Here is a 26,648-nt window from a genome sequence, read left to right on the forward strand (position 1 = left end):
ATTGAATGAGGGGGAGGACTTCTCTGAATACAGATGGACTGTTTTTTTTACTTGTGTTTTTAACAATAGTTTCTCTATTGTTCGCTGATGCTTTTACAGCCCAGTGGGGGACTTTTGTCAGGTTCCAACTTTTAACATCTTTTTCTGTGCAGAAAAACAACCTTATGAATTCTCTGTTTGTCAGCTGTGAGCTAGCTGTAATGTGGTGCATACATTTTCCTTTAATTGTGTAAAATGTGGTAATTTCTAATCCACATGTTTTTGTTTGTAAGGTCAATTTGTATAAACAAGCAACACTATTCGATTTGACAGCTGAACTTAGATTTTGAGATATAGATCAGTCACTTACATTTATTTTGCTAAGTGTTTTTTTTTTTTTTTTTTTTTTTTTTTTTTTCGACCCTTACTGCCAAATGTAAATATCCTGGAATTTGGTTTGGGTGTTCTGCTGGTTTGGATTAGTTGGGGAAAAAAGAAAAACATAATTGAACAGATGTGCATGTCTCCAGGGTGTGTTTATTATTTATTTTTCAACATATTTACCTTTCTTATATTGGTTTTTGAAGTATTAACAGAGCTGTCAAATGTATAAACCCCATGTGTGACAATATTAACTTTGATCTTGAAGAATTTTAAATGTGATTTATAACTGACTTGAGTTCAGAACAGTTTTTAAAAAATAATCTTGAACATTTTAACAGGAGATTTCAAATGTCTTAACATCTTGTAATCTTTTAATATACACGGCATTATTAAATAGCCACAAAAACCATGAAACATAGAAGGAAAGGTATGAAAAGTGCACATAAAGCCTGCATGCTGAGATGTCGTTGCTTACATTTGTCACATTTAGGGTTTACGATTAGATTCAAGTCAGGACTTTTTTAAAAAACATGTTTTGATTATCTACACAGCAACAATAAAGTTTGATGAAGTTTATGTGTAGATTTTTTTTAGGGATGAGTTTTATCTCAAACTCAAACATTCTCAAAAAGGAATGTTTGTGCATGCCAGGGAGGCACCGTTGATGTGCTCGTTGCATGAATGTGCAGTTTGTTGGGTTGTTCCTGTGATTGCTAAAACTGTTAAATATTGTACGCACATGCTCACATGGAAGGTCATCATCCGGTGCTCATGAGCTGATATGCCCCATGTGTACATGAGAAACCCAATCATTCAGCTCTGCTGGGCACAGTTCAATTTGCATGTTTAGCAGGGTCACCCTGTGGCCTCATCACTGCTTATCTCAGCTGGTTATGCTCCTCTCTGGTCCTTGAGAAGCCCCAGCAAACTGCTGTTGCCAAAGGGGGCCGTGTGTGTGGAAACACACATCGCTCCCCGGCAGATGGTAGCCTCTCTGGCCATACTGTCACACCAGCCAGAGTGCCTTCCAGGCCTTGGCCGTCTCCACAGCCAGCCCAGCAGGCCCCTGGCATCACATCACCCCGCTGACGAGATCCTTTCTACGGATTAAGGGTCTGCAACACGTCTTCAAACACAGGTCACCACCCTGCTTTATCCTGTCAGTCTATTCCTCAGCAGATTGTGAGATATCGCCCTCGAAAATGCTGTGGCCTGGTTGCTCCTTTCTCTTTGGTTGCATATCACATGAAAACAGCCAAAACTGAAATGAAGAACTGATCAAGAGAGAGAGAATCAGCTATAAAAGGTGTCAAAATGGCCAGCTGGATTTGATGTTTGCTTGTGTGCACACGCAGCAGACTATGTGCTTCTGCTTTCCATCCTTTTGCAAAGCAGCGCATTTTCCCTCTGTGTGATGAGGCGAAATGAGATATGGTGTAGCTATCAAAGATGGAAAATCAAGCACTGCGGCGCCGTCATCAGATTTCCACGACTGCTCCTCGAGGAGTTCCTTACAAAAGAAGGTATGGAGTTTCTACACCAAAGCCAGCCATTTCCAGCTTCTAATGCAGACACAGCTAATTGCACACACCCACACATGCGCACGCACACAGTGATATGATGAGCTACTATCATGTGTAATTTACGGCAATGTCTTGAATTCCAGAATCAAGAAAACCATTTCTGTCTCCCATCCTATTGGGAGACAGAAAACGCATCTAAACAGAAGTTTAGATGCATTTTCCTCCCAACCAAAGAGTAGACACATGTGATTGGTCTTGATAATGTAAAAGTCCAGAGGCTCGGGAGCGTTGTTAATAAGAGGACTGTGGATTGAAGACAAGGAGAAAAAAAAAGAAAGGTGCTTTGAACACTTTGTGTTTTGATCGACTCCGAAGGCCCCACCACTTTTTTTGTGAGCAATCTTGAGCCGAGCAGATGAGACAAGAGTGTTCAACTGGGTTTGAGAGGCAACTTCAGCTCCATGAGCCGATACCTAAGATGAGAAATGCAATATGTTGCTTGAAAGCATTGATGGGTTGACAGAAAAGATCATCACCAATAGGACATATGGAATGAGGTGTACTTGAGTACAAAAATGAGACTGAAGATGAAAACCTGTTTGCATGTTGCAACGTTTTGTTTTTTTCATTTCTCTTACATGTGTTTTTATTGTTATCTGCATGTAAAGGGGTGCTACTTCCCCGAGGTGCTATTGTAATCCTTTCCTGCGACACAAGCTCTCTGAAAAAGACCTCAACTTTAGGTTTTCTCTTTGTAAAAAAATCAGTGCTTTTCAAGTACAGGCCATCCATTATTCCCAGAGGCTATTAAAGCTATGGACGATTCAAAAAGGTTTCCACAGGCAGAAAGCCTTTCAGTTTACAGTAAAAGGGAGAAAACAGGAACACTGTATTAAGTATGGAAATGATCCGGCAGAATACCTCGAATAATTGCAACATTATGGTTGAAGTGCATGCAACCTCTCTGGCAGAAGCAGGGAAAAAAAGAACCAAACAGTGCAAAAGTGTGAACAAAAACAGGCCCCATTTCACCACTTCATGTTACAATGAAGGCTGTAGTCCCTGCAGTGGATGTTTGATTCTTTTGAATGATTCAGTGAGTAGAGAAAAGAGTAACAGACTTCAAAATGTATCAAAAATATATACTTTCTTTGTGTATACTGCATGTTTTAGGCTTTAGAATCAATGACATTGTATTTCCCACGATGCTAAAATTATGTTACTACGCAAACAGAAATGTCACTCTGCAAACAAGGCTTTCCAGGCTTACTGCTGGTACAGAATAACTCGCATTAGATGTAGGCTTTGAAATAACACATTAGAAAACAGGTTAGAGGCGATCTTAAATGATCGATACAATAACCCATCAACCCTGAAAGGCCAAAGTTGCTGAAACAAATAGGAGGCTAATAATGAAACTTAAACAGCCTAAATGTTTGACTTTCACTGAAAAGGTTTCCTCGTTCTTTTGTGTCCAAATAAAAAAGAGAAAGCCATGCTATCACTTTTATGAGACTATTTTATCCTGTTTGTTACAGCTGGACTGGATTAGGCTTTTTTGGCCGATTTCCAGTCGGGACATTTTGTAAAGCTTTCACCTCCTTTCACAGATTTGAAGCAATCCTGATTTCTATCTAGGAACAATAACAAAAGAAAACAGCAGTCAAAATCATTTTCTAAGCCCTTTTGCTCTTAGATTTTATTTATTATTTATATTTAAAGAAGAGGCAACATCCCAATGTGTGCATGTGTGTATGCATACGACGTCATTCAAAATAATAACATGTAATGTGTTTCTTTTAGCACAGGTTTGCAGCATAACTTGGGAGTAAATTAGGCGTCATTTCACACTTCTTCCAGTGAGATTGTAAGACTTTAAAACTGTATTAACCTACACAGCACGTCTTAATTATGCTTCCTGTGTTTTGGAACTATGTGGAAAACATCAATAGCAACAAAAGTAAATCCAATTTTATTCGTAATTCTCTTACACGTCATGGATCACGTCTGAGTCAGAATGACATACAGTATTAGTCTATATATTTGGCTTAACGTAAACATGTGCAGGAATAAGGCAACACAGGCTCTTGCCTCTATTAGTGACCAAACCCAAAACACACAGTACACCTCTGAACCTTCAGGCTTTAAGATATCTTAATATGTGTTCAGCATATGTGAGCGGAGCTAATCCTCAGCATCCCCACTACAAAACACCTGTCGTCTTACTTTGTACACTGCTGCCTGAGATTCTGACACAGAATTTGCAGGCATAAATTCACACAGTTGTATCATAAAATCCACTGGTAGCGTCCTGATCCTCGCTACACATGTAAGAAGATGACTTAAGCTGTGACAATAACGAAAAGCAACTTCTTAGAAAACGGCTTAGAAACAAAGCTGGTAAATAACCCTGCTGTTAATCTCAAACAGCTTAAATGTGGAAGAGGTCATGCCTGCGTGTCTACGGAAACTGGATGGATTTACATACAGTCAGCATATATTTATCTACGTGTCTCTAAGCTCAGACTATAGAAATATACAGCTACCGTGAGCTATTATTTATTATTTTGTAGAAATCGTGTAAGAGAAGTTGGAAACAGTTTACCGCCAAAGCAAATGGGAAAGTTCTGTTTCCTACCAGAGTCCTTATTAAAGATTCATGTGACTTGCTGTATCAGGAAAGGGAAGAGTGACAACTTACCGTCACCAGATAAAGTCGCCCAACTCAGCACTGGCCTCCCCATCTGCTTTTCGAAATCCCTCACTTAAAAGTAAAAGTAAATAAATAAATCCTTTCGCGTATTTCCTATGCATAAGTGAACAGACAGCATTTTAGTCTTTGCATCAGGCCAGAAAATGTTTATTACATCCAACTGAAGTAATGCCCACTTATCTCTGTGTACACAAGTGTAGTCGATTTACAGGAATACCTACTTGCTATTTATTATTTATGCTCAACTAAAGTGGCAGGAAAGGATTTTTTGGAATGTGGTGAACACAGGGAGGAATTCTAAAATATGCATGAGTGCACCGTGGCTGTGTGCAGAAATGAGGAAGGCTGATTCACTGGAAGAATATTCTGTACAAAGTAGGAAGCAAGATTGTTGTATAATACTGTTGTGAATTGCATGCGGTTTTAGAAATTGATTTACAATTAAAAAATAAAATCCTGCATATGGAAAAGTAATGCATTTATTGTTTTCCTCTTTTCCGTGACCAATAATCTCCATTTCATGTAAAAAAAAAAAAGGGGTTTCCCAATATTTTACTAGTAAACAGAAAATGGAGTACATTGTGATATTAATTAATTATAACTTTTGTGATAAATGACCACAAGAAGCAGAGTGGAAGTCTAATGGGCGACATTAGCTTAAATTGTATCTTGATTCTGACTCCAGATGGAAACTTTGCAAGGTCAGGAACACAAGATTAGTTTTTTTTTGTTTATTTGTTTTTCCAAACCAGGCTTATAAAAAAGAAAAATAAAGTTACATGCTTAGCTTTTTATGTGAGTAAAAAAAAAGATAGCTGAAAGAACACATCAGCTTTTAAAAAGTGCATTCAAATAAATTCATTGTAAAGGAATTACGATTTTTCTTGGAACTGCTTGTGTGACTACTACACAGAGTTGTTGCACAGTCTCCTACGCTCAGAGAGGAACACTTTGACAACAGTAAAGCAAAAGAGAAGTAGAACTTAACCCAAATGTTTATCCGCTGTCACCTGTAACAGCACAATGACTTAGAAAGATGGGCTGTGTGGGTGTGCAAGTCTGCTTGTGTATTTGAATCTAATGGTTCCTTATGACGCGGCCACTAACTCTTCTGCGCCCTTTCCAAGCTGTCAAGATGTAGAGCCATGCTCGAACAATGAGTGTGCAAATCTGCCTCAGGATATTTGCTCCCTTTGACATGCATTGTAGTAGAAAATATGTGCTTACTTCCAGACATGCCTACTTAATGGCTTCCACTACGGACTTTGTCTTGTCTCATTAACCTTACGCCATGTATGTTAGCTTTAGGCAAATTGAAATTTATGCTGTGGATGTACACAGTGCTGTACAGGTTACCCAAAATGGGGGATGAATGTCGGTGTGGTGGTAATACGATTTGTTCTTGTTTCCATAAAGGTCACATATCTGTGTGACACACTGTATTACACTAAATGACACATTTTCCATGCAGGCACTATTGAATTACATACATCGATGTTGAAAAGAAAAGCCTGACAGTGTAGAGACATGTGGGGGTACAGGAATGAAAATAAATGCGTCGGGGTTTGCTGAGTGTTGACATGATTGCAATTTTTGTATCTGCCATGCATCAGAAATAGGCTTCTCTGCCTGCCGACGCTGATTTCAAAAGTGAGAGGGAAGATCATGCCAAGGAGGCGCGTGTCACTCATCTCTCCTTCAGTGTGCAGATTTGCAGGCATCACAATGTGTTCTGCACATTCAATTTCCCATGTTTAAATCTGACACGGGGGTTTTGTTTTTGTTTTCCCTTTACCAAACTGAATATGATAATGTCACTTGGGAATTGCTAGATGAAAAGACTTCTATGGTGCCGTCAGGTTTTTTTTTTTTTTTTTTTTTAGAAGAGTATGCAAGCGTTGGAACCAATACTGCACGCATTATGATAAAATCAGCTTTTTTCCATTTAGTAGGAGCTGTGTTTTAAAAAAGAGATTTTGCAAACCAAATTGGAGTAGAAATATTTGAGAACATGTTTTTTTTTTTTTTACTTCATTTTCTTTTTGAACATACATCTTAGTAGCACAGGATTCTTGAGTGTGTAACAATATATCAGTCTTTTGATCCTATAGATACAAATAATAATAAATACAAAACTGATTTAGTTCATTGATTAAACATTGCCATCGAGGGAGTAAGAAATAAGAATGCAGTGAGCAGCCAAACCATGTTTAAAACAGAAACATTAAAGTCACACTGACAGAATGACCTGTTCTCTTATTCCACAATAATTAACTGAAACTTCCCCAGAGTAACCAGTTTTGACAATTTCAGGTCATTTTGTAAATCATTCCAGGAATCAGGGGCTGCATATTTAAAAACATTTATCAAATACCTTGACTGTGCAGGTCCTACTTAGTGTGATGTTCACACATGAAAACAGGAAGATAAGAAGTTAACAACCCCAACCAGAGATTTAGAAATGAAAAGCTGCCAATAAGAAAGAATGCAGAGATAAAAATATGGCTGTTTAGTATCTGCATGTAAGAAATTTCAAAGTCTTGTATATCCCACTTATATGCAAGAATTATGCTAGTATAAAATAAAAAGTCAATAAGAAAAGTCTGTTTAGGTATTTGACTGGTGCATTTGCAAAGAGCATGGTTAAAAGGTGAAAAATTGGAAAAAATCAGGTGAGGAAAAATATTTGTCTTTAAAAAATATATATAAGTATATATATTTTTTTTATTAAATCACAAATTGCTAGAATTCATATTTAAATGTCAAATTGTGATTAAAAAAGGATGCCTACTTATTTCAAATCAAAAGTTGCCATTTCTATGTTAGCCCCTTAAATAGTTTGTGTTTTTAGAGGTATTATGTATCTTTAAGGCATTCAAACAAACCACAAACTTTCTTTTAAGTCATAAATATAAGTAATGTTAAATTGAACTAAACATCAAATATAGGCTGGATAAATGTAAGGGTTTGAACTAAGGAGAAAGATTAACAATAGATTATGTCTCATCGTCTTATCATCTGCATCCATGTGGAATGCAGTATTTGATCAATCACTGCAAAAATTATTTTTACTGTCAGTGAAAACTCATGATCTTTATATGGAGCCATGAATAACTACTTTGGATGCTTGAAGAAAGGAAGAAAGTAACTTTGGACACACTGCACACACTGTGTCCAAAGTGATATGTATATTAAAAGTCAACTTAGCGCATTTTCAGGCAAGACAACGTGATGATTTGTTTGCCAAACTAGCTTTAAAAGCTTTCAACAAAGGATAAATATGCAGAGACTGTTAAAGGAGCAATCAAAACTCTTATATTTACAATATGTTTGCTAGAGACAGGGAACACTGATTCACAGTTTAAGTATGTGCACTGGGAAAGGTTCAAATGAAGAACAAAAGAAAAATCTATTTGAAAATCTATAAAATCCTGTCCTGTGGAGTACACTTCAAACACTGCGTCAATATAGCAAGGAGAGCCATAAGCTACAATAAATGTCTCTGGCAACATGTGTTGTGCACAAAGGATACGTTTCTTAATAGAAATATTCCTTTACAGCTTTGAAGAAAGGCCGGTTCTGGATCACCCCTGACCCCTACCACAACGATGACAACATCCAGATTGGGCGTGAAGTCAAGATATCCTGTCAGGTGTGACATTTATATAAAGCATGAACACAACAAGATAAATTAGTTGCCCAGTAACACTGAGCTGTATTTCTTAGGTGGAAGCAACACCACCAGAGGAGCTGACATTTAGCTGGTTAAAGAACGGCCGCGCCCTTCGGAGTTCGGAGCGCATGGTCATCACTCAGACGGACCCCGACATCTCGCCCGGGACCACCAACCTGGACATCATAGACCTGAAGTTTACCGACTTTGGCACCTACACCTGTGTGGCTGCGTTGAAGGGCGGAGGCATTCCTGAGATCAGCATTGACGTCAACATTTCCTCCACAACTGGTGAGCCTCACACCCCTTTGTGTCAGTGGCAAGTTTTGAAACCTCCACCTCTCCATGCGACATATCCCATCAGACATACGTCCTACAGCTACTTCACCCATACAAAGAGGCTTTAAAAAGTGATTTTGACTTTCATATCGTATTTCTGTACATGTAGAATTTTTGGGGGTGGGGGTGTTGGACATTTATGTTTGAATTATTGACATTTTCTATATATTTTATATAATTGTTGATGCTAAGATATTAAAACAACTGAGAAATAAGTGTAGCTGAAGTTAAACGTTAATCCATTGATAAATATGTATAACTAAAGGAGACAGGTCATTTAAAGGATGCTTTGGGTTGTCCTGCGTGAAATCCGGCAGTGACACATAAACATTTTCTTTCACTATGCGATTTGACATCAAACAAAAAAAAAATTTGTTTGAGGTCTAATGACTAAAATTATTTCTATTTCATTAAAGCCCATTATATCAGTCTTTTGAGATCCCGTATAGACTTTATTCACATTCAAAAGTTGAAATACATTTACTTGGTGATTGGTAGAATTCCCTCTCGATCTGTATAACTTGGGTGATTCAATAACCTTCTTTTAATAGTTTGCTGGAATATCTCTCTTTTCATTTTCACTGAACTCATGCAGCTGAGTCGGTTTAATTACTTACAGTGGACTCAGTTCTGTTCTTTGTGACAGTCACTCCAAAATGTTAATTTTTCTGCTCCTGAATGACTTTGTGACTAACTTGGCTGTCTGCTGAAGGTCGTTGTCATTTGTGTCCAAGCTTTAATTTTCTGGCTGATGTTTTGTGAAGTTGCTTCAATCTTTCTTCTTCATAATGATATGTATATTCGTATATATATTGCAAAGGCCTTAACTTGCCCATAACATGACTGTCACTTCTGTGCTTCATAGTTGAGATTGTGTCTGCAGGCTTGTAACCTTTGCTGCTTTTCTTTTAACACTCATTAAGGGTAAACAGGTCAATTTCAGTTTTGTTGAGACTACAGGACATGTCTTGAAAAATCCTTAAACACATTCGCGTCACTGTGGATAGTAACACTTTCTTACCAGCTTTAAGATTCTTCACAAGGCTTTTCATTTTTACAGCAAAGTGAGTTCATTTCTGGAATGCAAAATCTTCTTATTTCTGAATCCCACAATGTTTATACTTACATAAAATAGTTTGAAGCGAAAAATTGTGGCACCTTCAAGAATCTGGAAATTTTACTAAAGGATGTACCAATCTTGTGAACTTCCACAAATTCACAACTGTGACTAACATAATGTCTAATTAAAATTCTCATATTTTTAGCATTTAGCAAATATAAATAAAGTCTAAAATCCTAAACATTTCCAGACAGTGAGAGAAATAAAGGTTATGCATGCAAATATCTGGTTTCAAGTGTGTTCAACTGAACACTTCAATAATTATTGAAGTACCTTCAACATTAATCGGCGCCCCTTGTGAAGGTACTTGCTAAAGTCTTCAAATAAATTGTTTAAAAAGACTTAGTGACACCAAGATGCTTCTTTTTGCTACAGTTCTCCAATGGAGAGCTTAGATCATTATCATGTGTAGTTACAAGATAAACATGAGGGTTTGTCCATATTTGTTTGTCATGATTTCAGTTTTGATCTTTTCTAATTATAGGTATCTATATAAATGTAGCCATTCTCACCTGCCTTACTTGAAAGACATGTTCTCTTGTCTTTCCCAATTTGCAGTGTGCCTTACAGACACACTGCAAAAATTATATTCAAGCAAAACCAGAAGGCAAGGATCACTTAATAAGAGTCTTCAGTCATTCTGATTAACTTAAAAATGTATTTAGACATTGGAAAACTGCTTTACTTGTATATGTTAATGACAAAGTCATCAATGTAAAATACATATGAATATATAACATGCCAATAGTTTAGATAATTTTCTTTTACTTTTTCAGAAGTGAAACTGAAACTTTCACCTTGATATAAAAGTATATTAAATTGCGCAAACAATTTAATATAGTGGTTAAGTAAAATTGTGCCAAAATAATGAAAAAAAAAAACAATCTCTTTACTTCTAGGAGCTTTACAAATGTCCTTCACAAACTAAATTTTTTGAGGTTGTGGCAAGAAAGACATATTATAAACCCCAAAATTGAACCCAAAAAAAACAAAAGTTTGTTTAGGTAACTAGTCTCAAACCAGAGTTCATCCGTCGGACAAATCTGACACTAGAGACTTAATGTCATTCCAATCAACTTTCTGCTTTCGCTCTTCTAACATACATACAACTTGAGGGGCTTGCTAGTTGCATAACACATCAGTCCGCCTCTCTCCAGGATCTGCATTTCCGTGATTTTGGCCATTTTTTACTGTTCAAGTTCGTTCAAAAAGTTTTACAAAAGCTTTTCACTGCTTCTCAGAGTCTACACTGCTCTCTTGCCTGTCAGTCATTGTCAAAGAATGCAAGGCGTAGGTGCTAAAATGACAGGAGTATGAAATCTGAAAGATAACAGCAGAGGGAGGAAATGTGCTGTCAAATGTCTTGTTTGGCTGACATTCAGGAAATTTAAATACGACCATACTGTGTTGGAAAAACAAAGTAATGGAAGGCCAAGCAGAACAAAATGACGCCGTTAATAACGGAAGGACTGTCAATTCTAAAATCCTAGTTGAAATGTCACCTAGTACATCTCAAAAATATTGTGAGAATGTCTAATATATTCTTGTCAGCCATCTCAGAAATTGAAACGGTCATTTTATACAGATGTCTTATACATACAATAAAATATTTCAAGTTTTTATTAATTGTTATATTTTCAGTTTTAATGATTATGTAAAGAAAACCCATAATTCAATTTTGTATGGGCCTCTTCCTGCATGAATAACTGCATCAATGCACCGTGGCACGGAGGCGATCAACTTGTGGCTCTGCCGCAGATTACTTTATCTGTCTTTTTGGGTCTGGTGTCTCTCATCTATCTCTTGACAACAGCCCAGAGGCTTACTAAGGCGTTCGGGTCAGGGGAGGCTGCTGACCCGTGGTCAGTTTTCTCTTAACATGCTTGCTCTGCAAACAACCAGTTTTTGGTACCTTTGGCAGTGTGGGCAGGTGACAAGACCTGGTTGAAAATAAATTCAGCATCTCCATTTAGCTTGCCAGAAGAGGGAAGCATGAAATACTCTAGATTTTTCTGGTGGACGGCTGCATTGACTGCGGACTTCAAACAACACAGTGGACCAACACCAGGAGATGACATGACACTCCAAGCCATCACTGATTGTGGAAACTTCACACTGGACTTTGTACCTCTCCACTTTTCCTCCAGACGTTTTCCTGGTACACTTGTTCTTTCCACTCAGTTTTCTCTTAACATGCTTACTCTGCAAACAACCAGCTTCTTCAGCAATGACCTTTGGTGGCTTACCCTTCTTGTGAAGTGTGTCAGTCACTGACTTCTCCATGATGGTGTAGCCTAGAGTGTTGCAGTTGTTTTGAGTTGATTAGGGTGTGACACTATGAGTTTTTATTAATAACCTTTTTTCACAGTACTCAAATTTTCTGAGATACTGAATTTTGGATTGTCATAGTCTGTAACCCACAATCATCAAAATTACTTAGCTTCACTTTGTGAGGTGACTGGCAAGAAGCATTGCCCTTTTACGCAATATTTAATTTTTTTAAGCTGCTCTGGTATTTGTTCATGCTACATTATGGTGCACACAAACCCTGGAAGTCTCCGGGTTTCACCGCACTCCTCCCTGATTCTTCAGATTATCCGTTTGGGGGAATCCAAAAGTTGGTGCTGCTGCAGGCGGGGTAGATATCTCCGCTTGCTTTGACTTTTCCGGCATGTGTTCGGTACTGATAAGGAAGGCTTGGGTTTGTGATGCGACTTAGCAACGATTAGGTTCATAGGGAGCTCTTTTCGCCCCTTGTTGGCAAAACTCACAAGCACACATGGAAATGCATTCACGCACCCTTACCTTTAGTCAGTACCTTGCTTCTCTCTTACGCCTCAGCTGCCTCTCAGTAAGTGAACATGAAAGCTGCGTGTCGACCTTGGATGCATAATTACTGTTAGATAATCCTTTGATAATCCTTGTGCTTTAAAACAGTGGGATCAATTGCATCTGCCAAGATTGTTTCCTCATTATCTTTTAAGTAGTGCAGTCTCTTCTTTTGGAGTGCCTGAGCGTTGCCAACACATTAGTGCAGATCCTTTAATGTGCAGAAATAAATAAATAAAAGAATACAGCTGGAGAAATAACAAAGAAAATGACTGACTGTTTTGTGATTGGATAAATGAAAGGCTTCCTTCAGGCTCGGGTTTGATTGCTTCCTAAGCTTTCACTGTTCCAGTCGAACGTGGAGGAGGAATGAGATGGTTTGAAAGGACCGCATTGGCATAGAGATGCACCTGTCATCAGGAATTATAATGGGAACGTGGTTTCTGCTTGTTACAATTCCTGCTGCATTTACCTGGATGTGGGCGGGCTGTTTTCTTGAGAATGTCTGTTTCTGTCAGTCTGGCTGACGCCGCGAATCGGTGGAGTGTCTTTGCCGAGCCCTGTAGCTGCAGTGTGCTAAAGCGTCTTGTGCCTCTGCTTTGCTACGCGCCTGCAGCCTGTTATGCGATGAATAAGCTCCGTATTTGTTCCTCTGCCTGTTCTCCTGAAGGGAGAAAGCCGAGCTGCAATTAGAAGTCTTAATAAAAGTGTTTAGAGGAGATTACGCTGCAGATCTGCCAGGGTTTCGTGCTGGGAATGAGGGTGAAGCTCACTGGCTCTCTCGGTTTTTGGCTCCCGGTTTGATTCCAAACCAGGGATCGGGTCCGACCCTGGCCGAAGAGAACATTTAGGGGCACAGATTTGTATAACTTTTCCTTTTTGTAAAACAGCGCTAATGTTCAATGTTGTGGCAAACTCATTAAATAAGCAGGTTCTTATCTCAGCAGTGCTCCCAGAGATTCCAGGCGCGATGCATATTTATGAGCGTGGTCTGAAAGGAGGACACAGACCTCCCCTTTGGAGATTGTCGAGATTAAAAACCGCAAGAGACGGAATCCTCTGAAAGGAGATAAGAACCTGATGAAGTTTCAACAGAAAACACAAGTTACACCTGTCAGGAGCAAACGTTCACACGCAGCGACTAGATGCGCCTGAGATTTCCAGGTGGTGATGGCGTTGTTGTGACTCGAATGTTACGTGAAATCAGATCGGAAGCATTTGTCAAGATAAAATTCTAACGCAGTGCCGAATGCGACACGGAGGGATAGTTGGTATTTAAAGCCAGGTTCAGACAAAGACTTAGCCGATAGCTGATGTGCTGATGCCATTTATCATTATCATGCCGTGTGAATCTCATTCTCAGCAGGACAGATGATCAAAAAGTTAGCGACGTTCGCTTTGTTCCAAGTTTTTTTTTTTTTTTTTTTAAATTGGCGTTGAGTTCACACCTGAGATTCTGTCGCTAGCAGGAGTTTCTTTCAACCTCAAAAACACATCCAGTTAAATTGTTTAGATAATTATCTGCTCGCCTGATTAAAATGAGCTAGATTAATGAACACAGTACGCAGCAAGCCATTTTTCTGACAATTTAATTAATCAGTACCTTGTAGCAAGCAGACTCATCTCTGTCGAGCTTCCTATTGACAGCTTATATTCTTGACTATGATTCATCATGCAAAGCCGCCTCATCAATAAAGACACTGTGACAATTTGACTGCTCTTTGTGCTGATTTCAGCCAATCCATTGACCCTGATAAAGATAAAAGATTGACTTAAGCCCGACTCGTCTGTGGGATGAAAATGTAATTTGCTCTCTTTGAAGGAACGCAGCTGTTTAATTTATTTGTGTCAAAGCATAAATAATACCTGTTGATCAAAGTTGGGATGGGTAGCAGCATGTTAATGTCCTTTTTCAGTTGGTCTCATGGATAGAAATATGTTCTGCAGACCATTTACTCAGAACATTCAGTTGCTGTCAGTTCATTATCACAACAAATAGCCAATTTACATGCAAAGTTATTTTGGATCTATCACTGTTAGAACAATAAACTAAAAGTAAAAAAATTACTAATTAATAAATTTCAGTCTTTTTAAGGAGATTGAATTGAACTCTCTTAGTTTTCTTGGACAAGCAATTTTTATTTAATTTTTTTTACAATTTGACTGTATAATAAGGAGCTGCGATATACCATATTTTCTGGACTATAAGGCCCACCTAAAAGCCTTTAATATTCTCAGAAAATGACAGTGCGCCTTATAATCCAGAGCACCTTATATATTGTTCTGGAGTAAAACAGATCAATGTAAGGAATTAATATGGATTGATTCTGGTTGTGCTTACTGACCTCAAAGCGAATTTGTGACGCCCAGTCAAATGTTTTAGTTGTGTTATATTACAGCTTCTGCAGTCAGGAACGTTGGGGAGTAATACGTACTGTGCTTTGACTGACTGACTGATCTGACTGTTTTGTTTTGTTTAATGCACCTTGTAGCCTAATGTGCTTTATATGTTAATAAAAATCAAAACTAGACCATTCATTAACAGTGGCCCTTAAAATCCAGTGCACCTTATACTGCAGATATGCGGTAATGGCACTGAAAATAATTGAATAGAATGGGAGAAAAATGAGTCGAACTGGACTGCATTTCACTGAGAAACTTTGGCATTTGTCTCACTGGGAAACGAATGTCAAAGTTATTTGTCATAATCTACAAGTTATCCATTCAGAGATATTTTGTTTTCCTTAAATTAAATTTTGCTACTTTGCAAAGTTCAAAGTTCTGAATTTGTATAGATTTGTCCCTGCATTGATAAAAATGCCCACTGGATCCAATTAAATGTGAAATCTCCAGTTGAATCATCTCTTGAGTTTGAAAGTTACGTCACAAACTTTTCAGCACGAGTGGATCTTTGCAACAGGCACCGGGATGAAGTTGCTTAAAAGCCGTTCTACAAGATGCTGTCCTGCAAATCAGTCACATGGAAACAGCTGATGACAGTTTTGCCTTCTCAGTGATGTACAGCTGCCTGGCAGCATATGTCAACATGACACCTGTGATGTTTTCAAGGTCGACTGCAGATAGTGGAACTGACATTACAATGTCTGCAGACAAAGTATTGTCTGTGAACATACCTCTCTTCAGATAAATCAAAAGGTAGCAGACCGAAATGCAGTCACAGATGGAGATGTTAGGGCAGTTTTCTTTTTATATTAAGCCAATAAAGTGATAATGAAACAAGGTAACTAGCCTGTGACTTTAGCTGCACCTACTGTAGTTGCAGTTAGTTGGGTGGGAGGGCCATCTGGGAGGAACACTTTACAAGGAAAGGAGCCCTTCTTGATTAGACACCGTCAGGCCTCCATCAGTGATGTACATAAACTTTGCTCCGACAAGTGAAAATGCTCTCTACTTCACGAAGAACAAAGCCATCATGCAGGAGGTGGCTGTCATGCATTTTAAACAGAGCATTTCTGCTCCTCAGCCTGGTTGGATGCATGGTGGAAAAAAAAAAAAACAACAACAACCTACAGAAGCAGAACAACAACATTAAAGGGAGCATTGTAGCAACAAATCAAGCTGCCACCCATGAGAGCATGAGTGCTGAAAGCCTGCTGCTCCACAATCTGAGCCACATGAATTCACGAGAGGCTCAAGTGAAAGATTGCAAGAAGAGTTATAAAATTTCAGGGGACATGCACACAGCTACGAAGAAAAAAACAAAACAACAAAACAATAAACCATACACTCAGTGGTGTGTTATTGTGGTCAGCAGTGTGTCGCTGCAGTCTATCAGCAGGCTACGGCAATTTTAACAGATCTGTGGATATTTATAACACTTCAGCAGCTCGGAGAGCGGAACGGTACCCCTCCACACCCCGCCTCACATGCCAAACACACACACTTCCACAAATAACCCCACAGCGGAGCCATGGGACTCCTCTCTCCGTCCCCAGAGCTCCAGGGCGCTGAGGAACAGAGAGTCCTGTCACATTGTGACCAACTCGTTGGCTTCAAGCTGTCTGAGCCCACAATCCTGCACAAACAGACACACTCCCTACACTGTCTGCAGCAGTTCAGAACGATATGTTGCCATGGCGACGGGGAGTGATGTCACAGCGCCTACTAGAAAAGGGGCAGTGGGAATGTTTATTCTCAAAGTCGTTTATTCGCGCTGCTTTCAATGCCGTCGCTGTAAGAAAATGCAAATCGCCTGATATTTTCTTGTATTGCAGTTTTCTGCTGAAAGGCACCAGACATCAGCCTCTACACTCTGAGGATTATACATACTGAGCCCCCCAGAGCGCCTTGATCAATTTACGGGGCGCTCTTGATTTAGGCCCACAAAAAGAAACACGTGCATTATTTCTATCGCTGCAATGAGACGCATTTCACCGAGGACCTGAAACGGGATCACAGCGCACTGTCACCCGTGGGCAAGAAGAAATTCGCGTATGCAAACATGTGACGGCGGGGACATAAAAAGTCGTGCACTGCAAAAGCAGTGCACGAATGTGTCCCGCAGGCATCACTGGCATTTGGAGGGCTTTGGCACAATGAAAGCACAGTAAAGACCAGCAGCAGGCCCTCCGCCACACTCGGCCTCTCAACGGTCAGTCTCACATGCAAAGACAGGGTGGTCACCAGGAGGAAGGATAAAAATGCAGATTTGAGATGAGACGGGCATAAGCACCGGAGGGGTTTGTTTGCTTTTCTGTGATGACGAGGTGAGAAATGGCAGCAGCTGATAGCCAGCATTTGTGCTGCCAAAATCTGTGGAGAGACTACAGTAATTATTTGTCTAATCTGGGCAGAAGAGGCCAGGTGTAAAGATGGCAGCTCAGCGAATGCACCTCTCCTCCATATGCTGGCGGTTACCCGCTGCTCCCTGCTGGCTGTTGTTTTACTGCTTGGACCCGAGGAAACATGGCGGGCGTTTAAAATGGAGAAAAGCACGTCAGCACTTAACACCTGGCTGCCTCCGCTGAGACGGTGTGTGAATAAAAATCAGGAAATGTATCAATATGAAATGAACATGTTACTGCCGTGAGGATAATTTTTGTTCTTTTGATACTAAACTCACAAGTGGATGAAGTCGATCAGTTTGACTGCAGGGATGGTAGATGCAGATTCAGGGCCGTAAACAGAGACACATTTTAATGGACTGAGAAAAGAAAACAGATTTCCAACCTAATAAAGTTATGTTAATTGCTGAATTGCATGAATTTTGTCAAACATACTTCATGCAGATTTGTTAAACTTTACAACTCGACAAATGTAAAGAAAAAAAATAGATGGAAATTAACTTAAACTGATTACTTACCACCATTTAATGCAACGTATTTAAGCTAAATTACCTGTTCTCTTTTTTTTTTCAGCTTTCAATCAGTTTCTTGACCTCTGACCCACAACTTGATGTTGATCATGTTCTGCATGTTTTGAATATCAGGTCAGCTTAATTAGATTACTCATACATATCCTACAAAATACTGTGTTAGCTCGATCTCCTCCAGTTTCAGATTTCTGATAATTAATAGTTCATTAAAAATTGAGCACAAGTCCTCTGAAATAGCCATAATAAAAAATGTAAATATCATTATGCATACAGTATGTATGCTAAATGCTTCTAATTATTTATGAGGTATTTAAGATTATTTTCATTGATAAATAAAAAAAATCAATCTTTAATAATTTAAAAATTATATTTTGATATTTTTTAACTTAACTTTAAAAATATATAATTTTTTTTAATGAATTAATTTGATCTTTGCACCTCAGATCAGAATTTTGTCGCTAATTTACAATCCCTAGTTGTTTTCTGTTTTCTTGCTGCTATATCACACAATTGTAAATGTTAAAGTGAAAAAAAAGTCATTTATATACAGTTGAATAGAGTTGATATTTCAAGATTTGCTTAGCATCTTTTATTAGCAATTAGCATGTTTAGCTCCTGCAAAGAGCAGTCTCTGTTCTTGTGTTCCCTGGAGTAAATGAATGGAGATTCTTAAGTCAACAATAAAATGAAGGCTGACAATGTTTCCAGCAAGTTTCCACAACAAACCGAGGTTTAAAGATTTAAATAGGCCAAAGGCTTCCTCCCTCCATTTAAAAGTCAGCACCTGAGTAAAGAGCCAACATGCCTCCATAGAAAATGTAGTTGCATTTTAAATTTGCTTCGTACGCTTTTTTTTTTTTTTGCTTCCTAGGTATTAATTGTTAAACACTTTCCATAATTTAAGCTGGTACCTGCTAGCTCTGAGAGTCCTTTCCTCTTTAGCAACTTCCACATTGAAGATGATTGGTGTCAGCCCTCAGATATCATCTGTTCACTGATTGTAACTGAGATCTTATTTTCATGTTTCCAACTGGCCAGTCCAGCCGAAAATAGGACGATTAAAAGTTCAAATTGTGCTTACGGGGCTTTCGCTAAAACCCATTGTGAGATCTTTGGATGTTGGGGTGAATTAGCTGACTTTGCTCTCATCTCTAAGTACCTTTTTTTTTTTTTTTTTTGCTGTTTTTACCTAGATATTTCTGAATAAATGTTGATTTAAAAAAAGAACTATGTTTTATGGTTGAGAAAAATTGGAAGAGTCACAACTTCAGTCAAAAGAGGAAAAAAATAAATGCAGTTTGCACATAATATCTAAATCATGGACTTTAAGCCATTGTGAGATCCAAATACATGATATAATTTGTTGAGTTATTCTTTATAGATTAATCATGTTTAATATGCTGCAAAATAAGCCAATGTTTTGTACAAATGTGTTCTTGCATCCAAATTTTTGGCCTCTAGTGTAACTGGTTATTCTTTTGTTCTCATGTCTTCTTGAATTGATTGAAGACAGGAAAACGCTGCCAGTTTGTCCTTGCAGAAAGATTCACATTGACGTGTGAAAACTGTTGCCATGAAACTGATTACAGTAATTTTGGCCTAAATTCAGTTGGAAGATTTAAGCCTTTCTTGCTGCAATTCACAGCCTATGGAGATGCTTCTACATCCTTATTATTCTGTTGCCACACATGTGATTTCCTTCTTTGATGAGTGGGTGTTTAAGCACAATCATAACACTGTGATAAAGATGTGCTCATCGGGGAAAACAGACAATTGGAGCTCTGAAATGGCTGCAGGATTTTACCTTCAATTAAACAGAAAATGGCCACAAAATATTTTTTATAAGTATTTCTTGACTCTTTCTTTTTCTCAGATTGCACATGATTTCATCACAGCTAAAAAAAAAAAAAAAAAAAAAAACGAAAAAAAAAACAACAAAACAAAAAAAAAAACCCTCCAACTTGGCTTGATTCTTTTCCAGCTGCAGCATTGTTTGGACAGAATGACAGTGATTCAAAAATCACCAGGGAAGCACAACAGGGTTTCATCATCGCTGAGGAGATTATCGGCCCGTGAAAAGCTGGCTGTAAACTGTTTTTGGGGAGCAGCGTGACAAAATAGTCTTGGAGTCTACTGATAGCTTGGACTCACACAAAACACATAAACACACAAATGCATGTTGCACAGCACTCTAGGAGCCGGCGCTGTTTGCCAGGTTTACTAATTAAACAAATTTACTTGGCCAGCAAGCTCGATGAGAAACCAGACAGCCTGATTCAACCTGCTGGAGTTGCTGCTTTTTAAACTGAGACTCATAAATACCCCTGCAAAAAAAAAAAAAAGTCCATTACTTAAAACTTTAACTACTTAAAGTAGTTAAAAGTAGTAGAGCAACTACTACAATTGTCAGTAGCTAGTCGTAAACTCTAATATTGTACTGAAAAGATTTTTATTTGTGTATTTACTCTGGAGTGGTTCGGTAAGAAGTACAAGAATGAGTAAAACGTTCAGACAAGAGATGGTAATGATGCTGGTGTGAATGCTGAGAACGTTGAAAATTGCACAAACAGCCTTGAAGTGTAAGTTGTCGATGTAAGTTTGATGTCGAGACGAATATTACGGAGAAAATAAGCCAACAAGAGCAAGAAGACGGTCTTTCTGTTGATTGTAATGACAGTCCTGCTCCTGCTGCTGATGGTATATTACATGTTCATGAGTAACTGTTGGGCAGAAACATCTTTCTGCCAAAATTTCTTCAGAGATTTATTTGATCTTTGATTTTTCACAACAGAAAGAATAGACTTTTACATAATGGGTTCCTAATGCAAGAAGTGCTGTCATTCTTTAAACTCAGTGTAATCAATGTGCAGCTGCCGTGTACGAAATTATTGTAAGGACTGAGATTTGTGTAAAAAAAAGCGACTTTCACATTATTGTCACCCCGGGTGAAAATGTGTAAAAGGTCTTGAAAACATATTTTTTCGCTAAGTAGCATGATTTTATAATGAAAAGTTTGCTTCAGTGAGTTTTAGACATTTTTAATTAACCTCCAACCCATCACCATTTTGTAGTGAAATAAGCTTGCGCTTTCATTCAGTCGTATTTTTTGTTTTGTCTTGTTTTTGTTTTGGGTCTTTTTTTTTTTTTTTTTTCTTTTTTTGTAGAGTTGCAGCTTTAAATTTTTCTTACAAATGTTTTCTGTGACAATTTTCCGACTCCGGGTTCTTGATGATTTATTTTCCTCACTTGAATTGTACGTTCTCTTTGTTTTCACTATTTTGAAGAGACAAGGGCTTCTGTGTATGAAAAAAAGGAAACTGAAAAGCAAGGATTACAACAAAAGATAAAAATCCTCAACTCACTGATCAACCTTGGCTGCACCAACCACTCAAATTCATTAATTGCTAATACATTATGTTAATCGTAAAAAGTGATTGTTTTATTTACCGATGGCATGTTCACTTTGACAAATGTGTCTGTTTTTGCACAGGAATCTGGTGTTGCATTCCTTACTTGACCTGCTGATTGTAGTATTTGTGGCAGCTCAGGCACGTTGCTGAATGAAACATTAAGCAAATGTTTCTCATAAGATTGCAATTGGATTTTTTTCTCTCTTTTTTTGGATGTTTATGTGTTCATTTCGCATCTCGTTACTGAATTCCCTTGAACATCAACAAGGGAAATGAGCTTTGGTGTACAGCACAATGGTTGCATCGATTCCTTGTTTGTGAGCGCCGTCTCTTGGGTAAATTCTCTGCTGGACTAATTTGTCTAATCCTCATGGTTCACATATAATGCCGGTGTAAGAAGGAATGTCCACCTGGGACTTGTAGTTTGTAGTTTACAGCAATTTTCTGTAGAACTTCAACACCTGAACTTGTTTTGTTGAGGCTGGGGTTGTTGCTTGTCATTGCATTGCTCATTGTTGGTCATTGCCTGATTACATTGATACTCATTGCTGCTGTTTATGGTGGTCTTACATCTCCTTCATGCTATGACTGTCTGCTTCCTTCTGTCTGCCATTACTGTTGCTAATATCTCCCGGTTCATCCGTACACGCTGTGTATCTCGCTGAGACTGCATCATTCCAACTCGCTCCCTCCTTCCATATCGTTTCGCTGCCTTTCCCCTCCAAGTCAACCATTGCCTTTCACCCCGTCTGCTGACTTTCTAGAGCCCCATATCAGTCCCTCCTCTGTTTTTCTCTTTCTTAGTTCCTCCCAGCCTGACAGTCCCCCGGGGCAAGTCCCCCCTGGTGGCCCGTGAGGGTGAAACAGTGGAGCTGGAGTGCCTTGTTTCAGGGAAGCCCAAGCCCATCATCCTGTGGTCACGAGCAGACAAGGAGGCGCCCATGCCCGACGGCAGCATGCAGATGGAGAGCTATGACGGCGTCCTGCGGATTGTGAACGTCTCCAGGGAGATGACGGGGTCGTACCGCTGTCAGACCAGTCAGTACAACGGCTTCAACGTGAAGCCCCGCGAGGCTGTGGTGGAGCTGATCGTCCAATGTGAGTAAAAAGGTTGTGGCTGTCTTGCATGTATGTAAAGTTAAACGTAAATGTATTGTGACCTACCACTTGTTGCTGTGTGAGGGGGTCCGCTTCTGCATAAGGTCCACAATTTGTTATTGTGATGTATTTACTGTGTCCCATGTAATTAGTCCTTATGGCTTCTAGTCCTCTGTGTCTGTACATCCAAAATGTACCTGAAGAGTGTGAAGCGATTCCACTTGTCAACCTTCATCCAATCTTTATAAGGAAACTCCACCTCTCGCTTGACAGAGAGGAATTTATCCACTGAAGAGACCAGAACTAATATTAACAGAGCCACAAAGCTGCAGATATCCATGTCCTCACTTGTTAGATGTCTTTAGTTTTTAGTGTGTGTGATCATGTCTGAGAAGACCCAAGGAGTTCATGCTCTGTCTCCAGGCCTCCCTCTGACTCGCTGCTTATTGAGAAACTCCTTCCCCCTACTTTGATTGGTGACATTCAAGAATGGCTTAAGGGCTAATTACCAAGCAGCTAATTTATTCCCACTGGTATTCATTTTGTCTTCATTTGTGGACATGTGAAAGGACCTTTTTGAGCAGAGATTCAAAGTGCTGTCGTTCTCTGACAGCAGCAATAGGGAGGTTTTTCTCTGGTGAAGAAAGAGTGAAAGATGGCTAGGAAGAAAATGAATGTGAGCCATGTACGGTTCTTACCCTTCTCTGGCAAGTGATTATAGCAACTGGAAAGACTTAGTCTCCAAGCTCGCATCGTTTTCCTCATGGCCTACTTGCAGAAGTTAATCCATACTTTCTCCCAGTTTGACTTGCACATTTATTTTCTTCACCTAAACCAAACCAGTCTAATATTGTGTAAGTTTTATATTAAATACATCAACCAGTCATTTAGCCTGGCAAGATCATCTGAAGAAAAGTATTTATTAACTTAGATTAACTTCACGCTGCCACAACAAATATGTTGATCAAAAGTTATCAAGAGAATCAAAAACCATCTTCTGTTTTTGCCATAAAGGATTAGTACATAATTCTCCCCTCATCGTTTCAATGTTTTTAAGCTACTGATGATGACATTTTATGGACATAATTTGTTTTTATCTCTAAATTGACTATGATTATAGCCACTATAGAAGGGTATTGTTTTTAAACAAATGCAAAATTTGTGTTGTTTTGTCTGACAAAAAGAAATATGGATAATATATCACCTGCTTGATACTCTCATCAGAAACCAGTTTACAGGCACAGCATGTAGATCAGAATGACCCTATCTCTACTTGGAGAGAAGCATGAACATGAACAGTTCTCTGGATAATATATATATACAAGATATATATATATATTTCTTTTTTCACCTCAACTGCAGACAGAAAACATCAGAAAAGAATAATATGTCCAGAAACTTCATAGCTAAAATTGTTAATTCCACCACAATAATTTTGTATTTATTTTATTTTTTATTTTTTCCATTGCATCTTAATTTGGATAGAAGGACATATCGAATGGATGGATATGATAATCAAGCATTGCAGCAGTTTTGTCATTGCAAAAAGTTTGCTGACGCAGAGTGCTCTGGTCTTTGTCTTAACAGATGATCCGTATTGGACATTCAGTTAAGACGATAAATCTGTCTGACTTTAACTAGCCAGTAAACCAAAGTGTGAGCACTAAAAGTGAAAACCATTAAGTTTTTATAGGTGTTACATTTTCCCCACAAAAATGCAGGGGAAGTTGAGAACAACCTCTGTAGACTACTTTTTTTAAAAGTAAGCAAATTTTTTGTTGAGCTCTCGTATCTTATGACAACTCTCTCTGTGTGGAAGTTAATGGTGGCTTCTCTTTAATGTCCAGTGAGAATAAACCAGATCAGACTGCGTTCCTTTTCCTGTATTTTTAGCTTCTGCACGTACCGACGCTGTCAGGGAGAAGGCAAAAACTCCCAAAGCTTCAGCTGAATTAAAGGAAAATTCACGTTTTTAATCTTTTCCTTTTCTTGTTGAGATTTAAATTGGTATGTAGTTGCATCATTGTTTGATGAACACAGATTTTACAGAACACACTGGGAAAAAAAAAAATAAACGTCCTCCCTTCGTTTTAACTAAATTCATTCTGAGACTCCAATTATTTCGTATTATCTGGTATTATTTTAATAAAGCAGCCTTCTTGTTCTGTGGTTTTTGATGCTGTGCAACACTTTCATCTGCTCTCCATCTTCAAAGCAAAACATAAAATGAAGAGACTTATTCTGGCCTCGCTTGTGATAAATCAATCATTCTGCCATGTTGCAGAGCTTCACTTGTTTCTGACTATTAGCTTGCATCAAAGCTCACTTCTTAAAAAGCACTCGAGCTGTTCTATGGCTTTGGCATCCATTTGTCCACTATTTGTACATCCACGAGTGCCATTGTCTACATTTACCAAATACAAACACCTTTGTTCATCTTGCTCAGATTGTGATTTTTTTTTCTTTCTTTTTATTAGCACAATAGTTGTCCCGTCTTGTGTTTGGGCTGTGTGAGTATCCCCCACTTCCCCTCTTCTTTCTCTTGGCCTGTCTTATGGTGTGTAAGCACAAGCCAATCCCTCCGAGATGCTTTTCTCAGCTGCATTTCCAGGTCCCAGCATGAGACGCCCGCCTTTGGTGGTGAGCCATGTGCAAAGCCGCGTTTAGTAACTTGATCAAGGCACCGAGGTACAGTCCTCTGAAGCAAAGAGCATTAGAGGCGTGAAGGAACGACTCTGGCAAGTCAACGGCTTTGATATGTAAAAACCTGCATCTGTTGGCTGGCAGCGGCGACGCCAGGAGGAGAGGTGGGGGGAAAGGAAGGCGCCTGCCTTTAGAGGCATCGCTCTAATAGAATTGCAAAAGCCAAATCCCAAGCTGTGACACCCTAATGTTCTTAGTCAAACTGACTTGGCATGGTCCAGGGGCTTGAAAGAGGGAGCGAATCCGCATATAGAGAGCGGGGAAAGAGGTATAGAGAAGTGGTATGTCCTAGATAGTGATGTCTGTCAGGGTGTGATCAACTTCTGCATCTGCCGAGATGCAGAGAAATCTTTCTGTTCCCCTCCACATCCCTCATGACACCTGCCCGATTCAACCAAGCGACTGTCCCCTTGAGCAACTGCCTTGCCTCCTGACATGCATCAAGCAGACACACAGGGACACTGAGCTACTGTCTGGGAAAAAGTAATGAGCAGCAGTACAAGATTATTGTGTTTAATTAATTTTCCTTGTTGCATCAAGAGAGGCTGCATCGCTGGCCCCTGAGAGTCAAAGTTATTCCAACACATTAGCTTACCGCCAACCCAACTTAGCAAATTAATCTTTTTCACTGCAGCTCGTCTCACTCAGAGTATTTAGATATGAATTTATTTATTTTTTCTTCTTGTTTTGGTGGTAATTGCACCGATGAGCCACTGCAAGCAAACAGCCTGAGTGGTCAAGAATATGTTAGTATCCTGTAAACAGAAGCTTGCATTAGGCAGAGAAACAAATTCCTTACTTGGTCACTTGTGCTCAAACTATTGGTTAATCACCAGACCTCTCTCCCAGCAATAATAACATTTACATTTCTTACTGTTAGTTTTATATTTTAGTTACGAAGTGCCACTCCATTCTAAAAACAGTATAATAATAATAATGGTGCTCAGGTTCATTGTGAGCAGAGGAGCGGCGAGGGCAGGAGAGAAGGATAACGCGCTGATGCAGAGTTGTGTTTTCATGCATTATTCAACACAGAAACTCATTACAACACACTTGAATTAGGGTTATTGTTTTATATTCTGTATATATCTGGTGACTTCTTAATGAAGGTATTTCTTCCTCTATCCTGAGCTGTTAGACTACAAAGGTTAATCTCTCACAAAAAAGGTTGCTGCTTCCATCTGAAAAACAAAAGTCCTTGTTTTTCTGTCTTCCACCCACAGAGAATAAAGCTGCTCCAGCTCTATGAAAAAAATAAGTTGGAGTGTCTTTGCGAATGCTCTGTGGTTCTGACACACAAAACTCAGGGTCAAACCAATTTCACACAGGCCATGCAATGCCCAGGCTTTTAGTGCCTCCCTAATTTATTGGCACATTTGGTAAATCTGTTTAGAGCTTTATGAGTACATGCTTACCTGAAGAAACTGAGAAATCTCACCTTTATTTTGTATACATTAAGCATACATTACAGAGAACATGTAAAGTTATCCAAAGTCCCAGAAACACCAAAAGAAATACAGTGGGTAAAATAACTACTGAACA

The 26,648-nt window shown here is 38.9% G+C and overlaps 1 protein-coding gene across 1 annotated transcript in view; it reads left to right on the top strand.

Annotated features, from left to right (window-relative positions):
• Positions 1-26,648, top strand: part of mdga2a (MAM domain containing glycosylphosphatidylinositol anchor 2a) — a 195,026-nt gene that overhangs the window by 119,580 nt on the left and 48,798 nt on the right. Inside the window, exons 7-9 of the mRNA XM_055044237.1 lie at positions 8,160-8,251; positions 8,326-8,563; positions 22,110-22,403. Of these exons, the coding sequence (XP_054900212.1) occupies positions 8,160-8,251; positions 8,326-8,563; positions 22,110-22,403 (624 nt within the window). The remainder of the gene's footprint in view (positions 1-8,159; positions 8,252-8,325; positions 8,564-22,109; positions 22,404-26,648) is intronic.

This window comes from Poeciliopsis prolifica, unplaced genomic scaffold (genome assembly GCF_027474105.1).
Source record: "Poeciliopsis prolifica strain line A6 unplaced genomic scaffold, Auburn_PproV2 SCAFFOLD020, whole genome shotgun sequence".
NCBI lineage: Eukaryota > Metazoa > Chordata > Actinopteri > Cyprinodontiformes > Poeciliidae > Poeciliopsis > Poeciliopsis prolifica.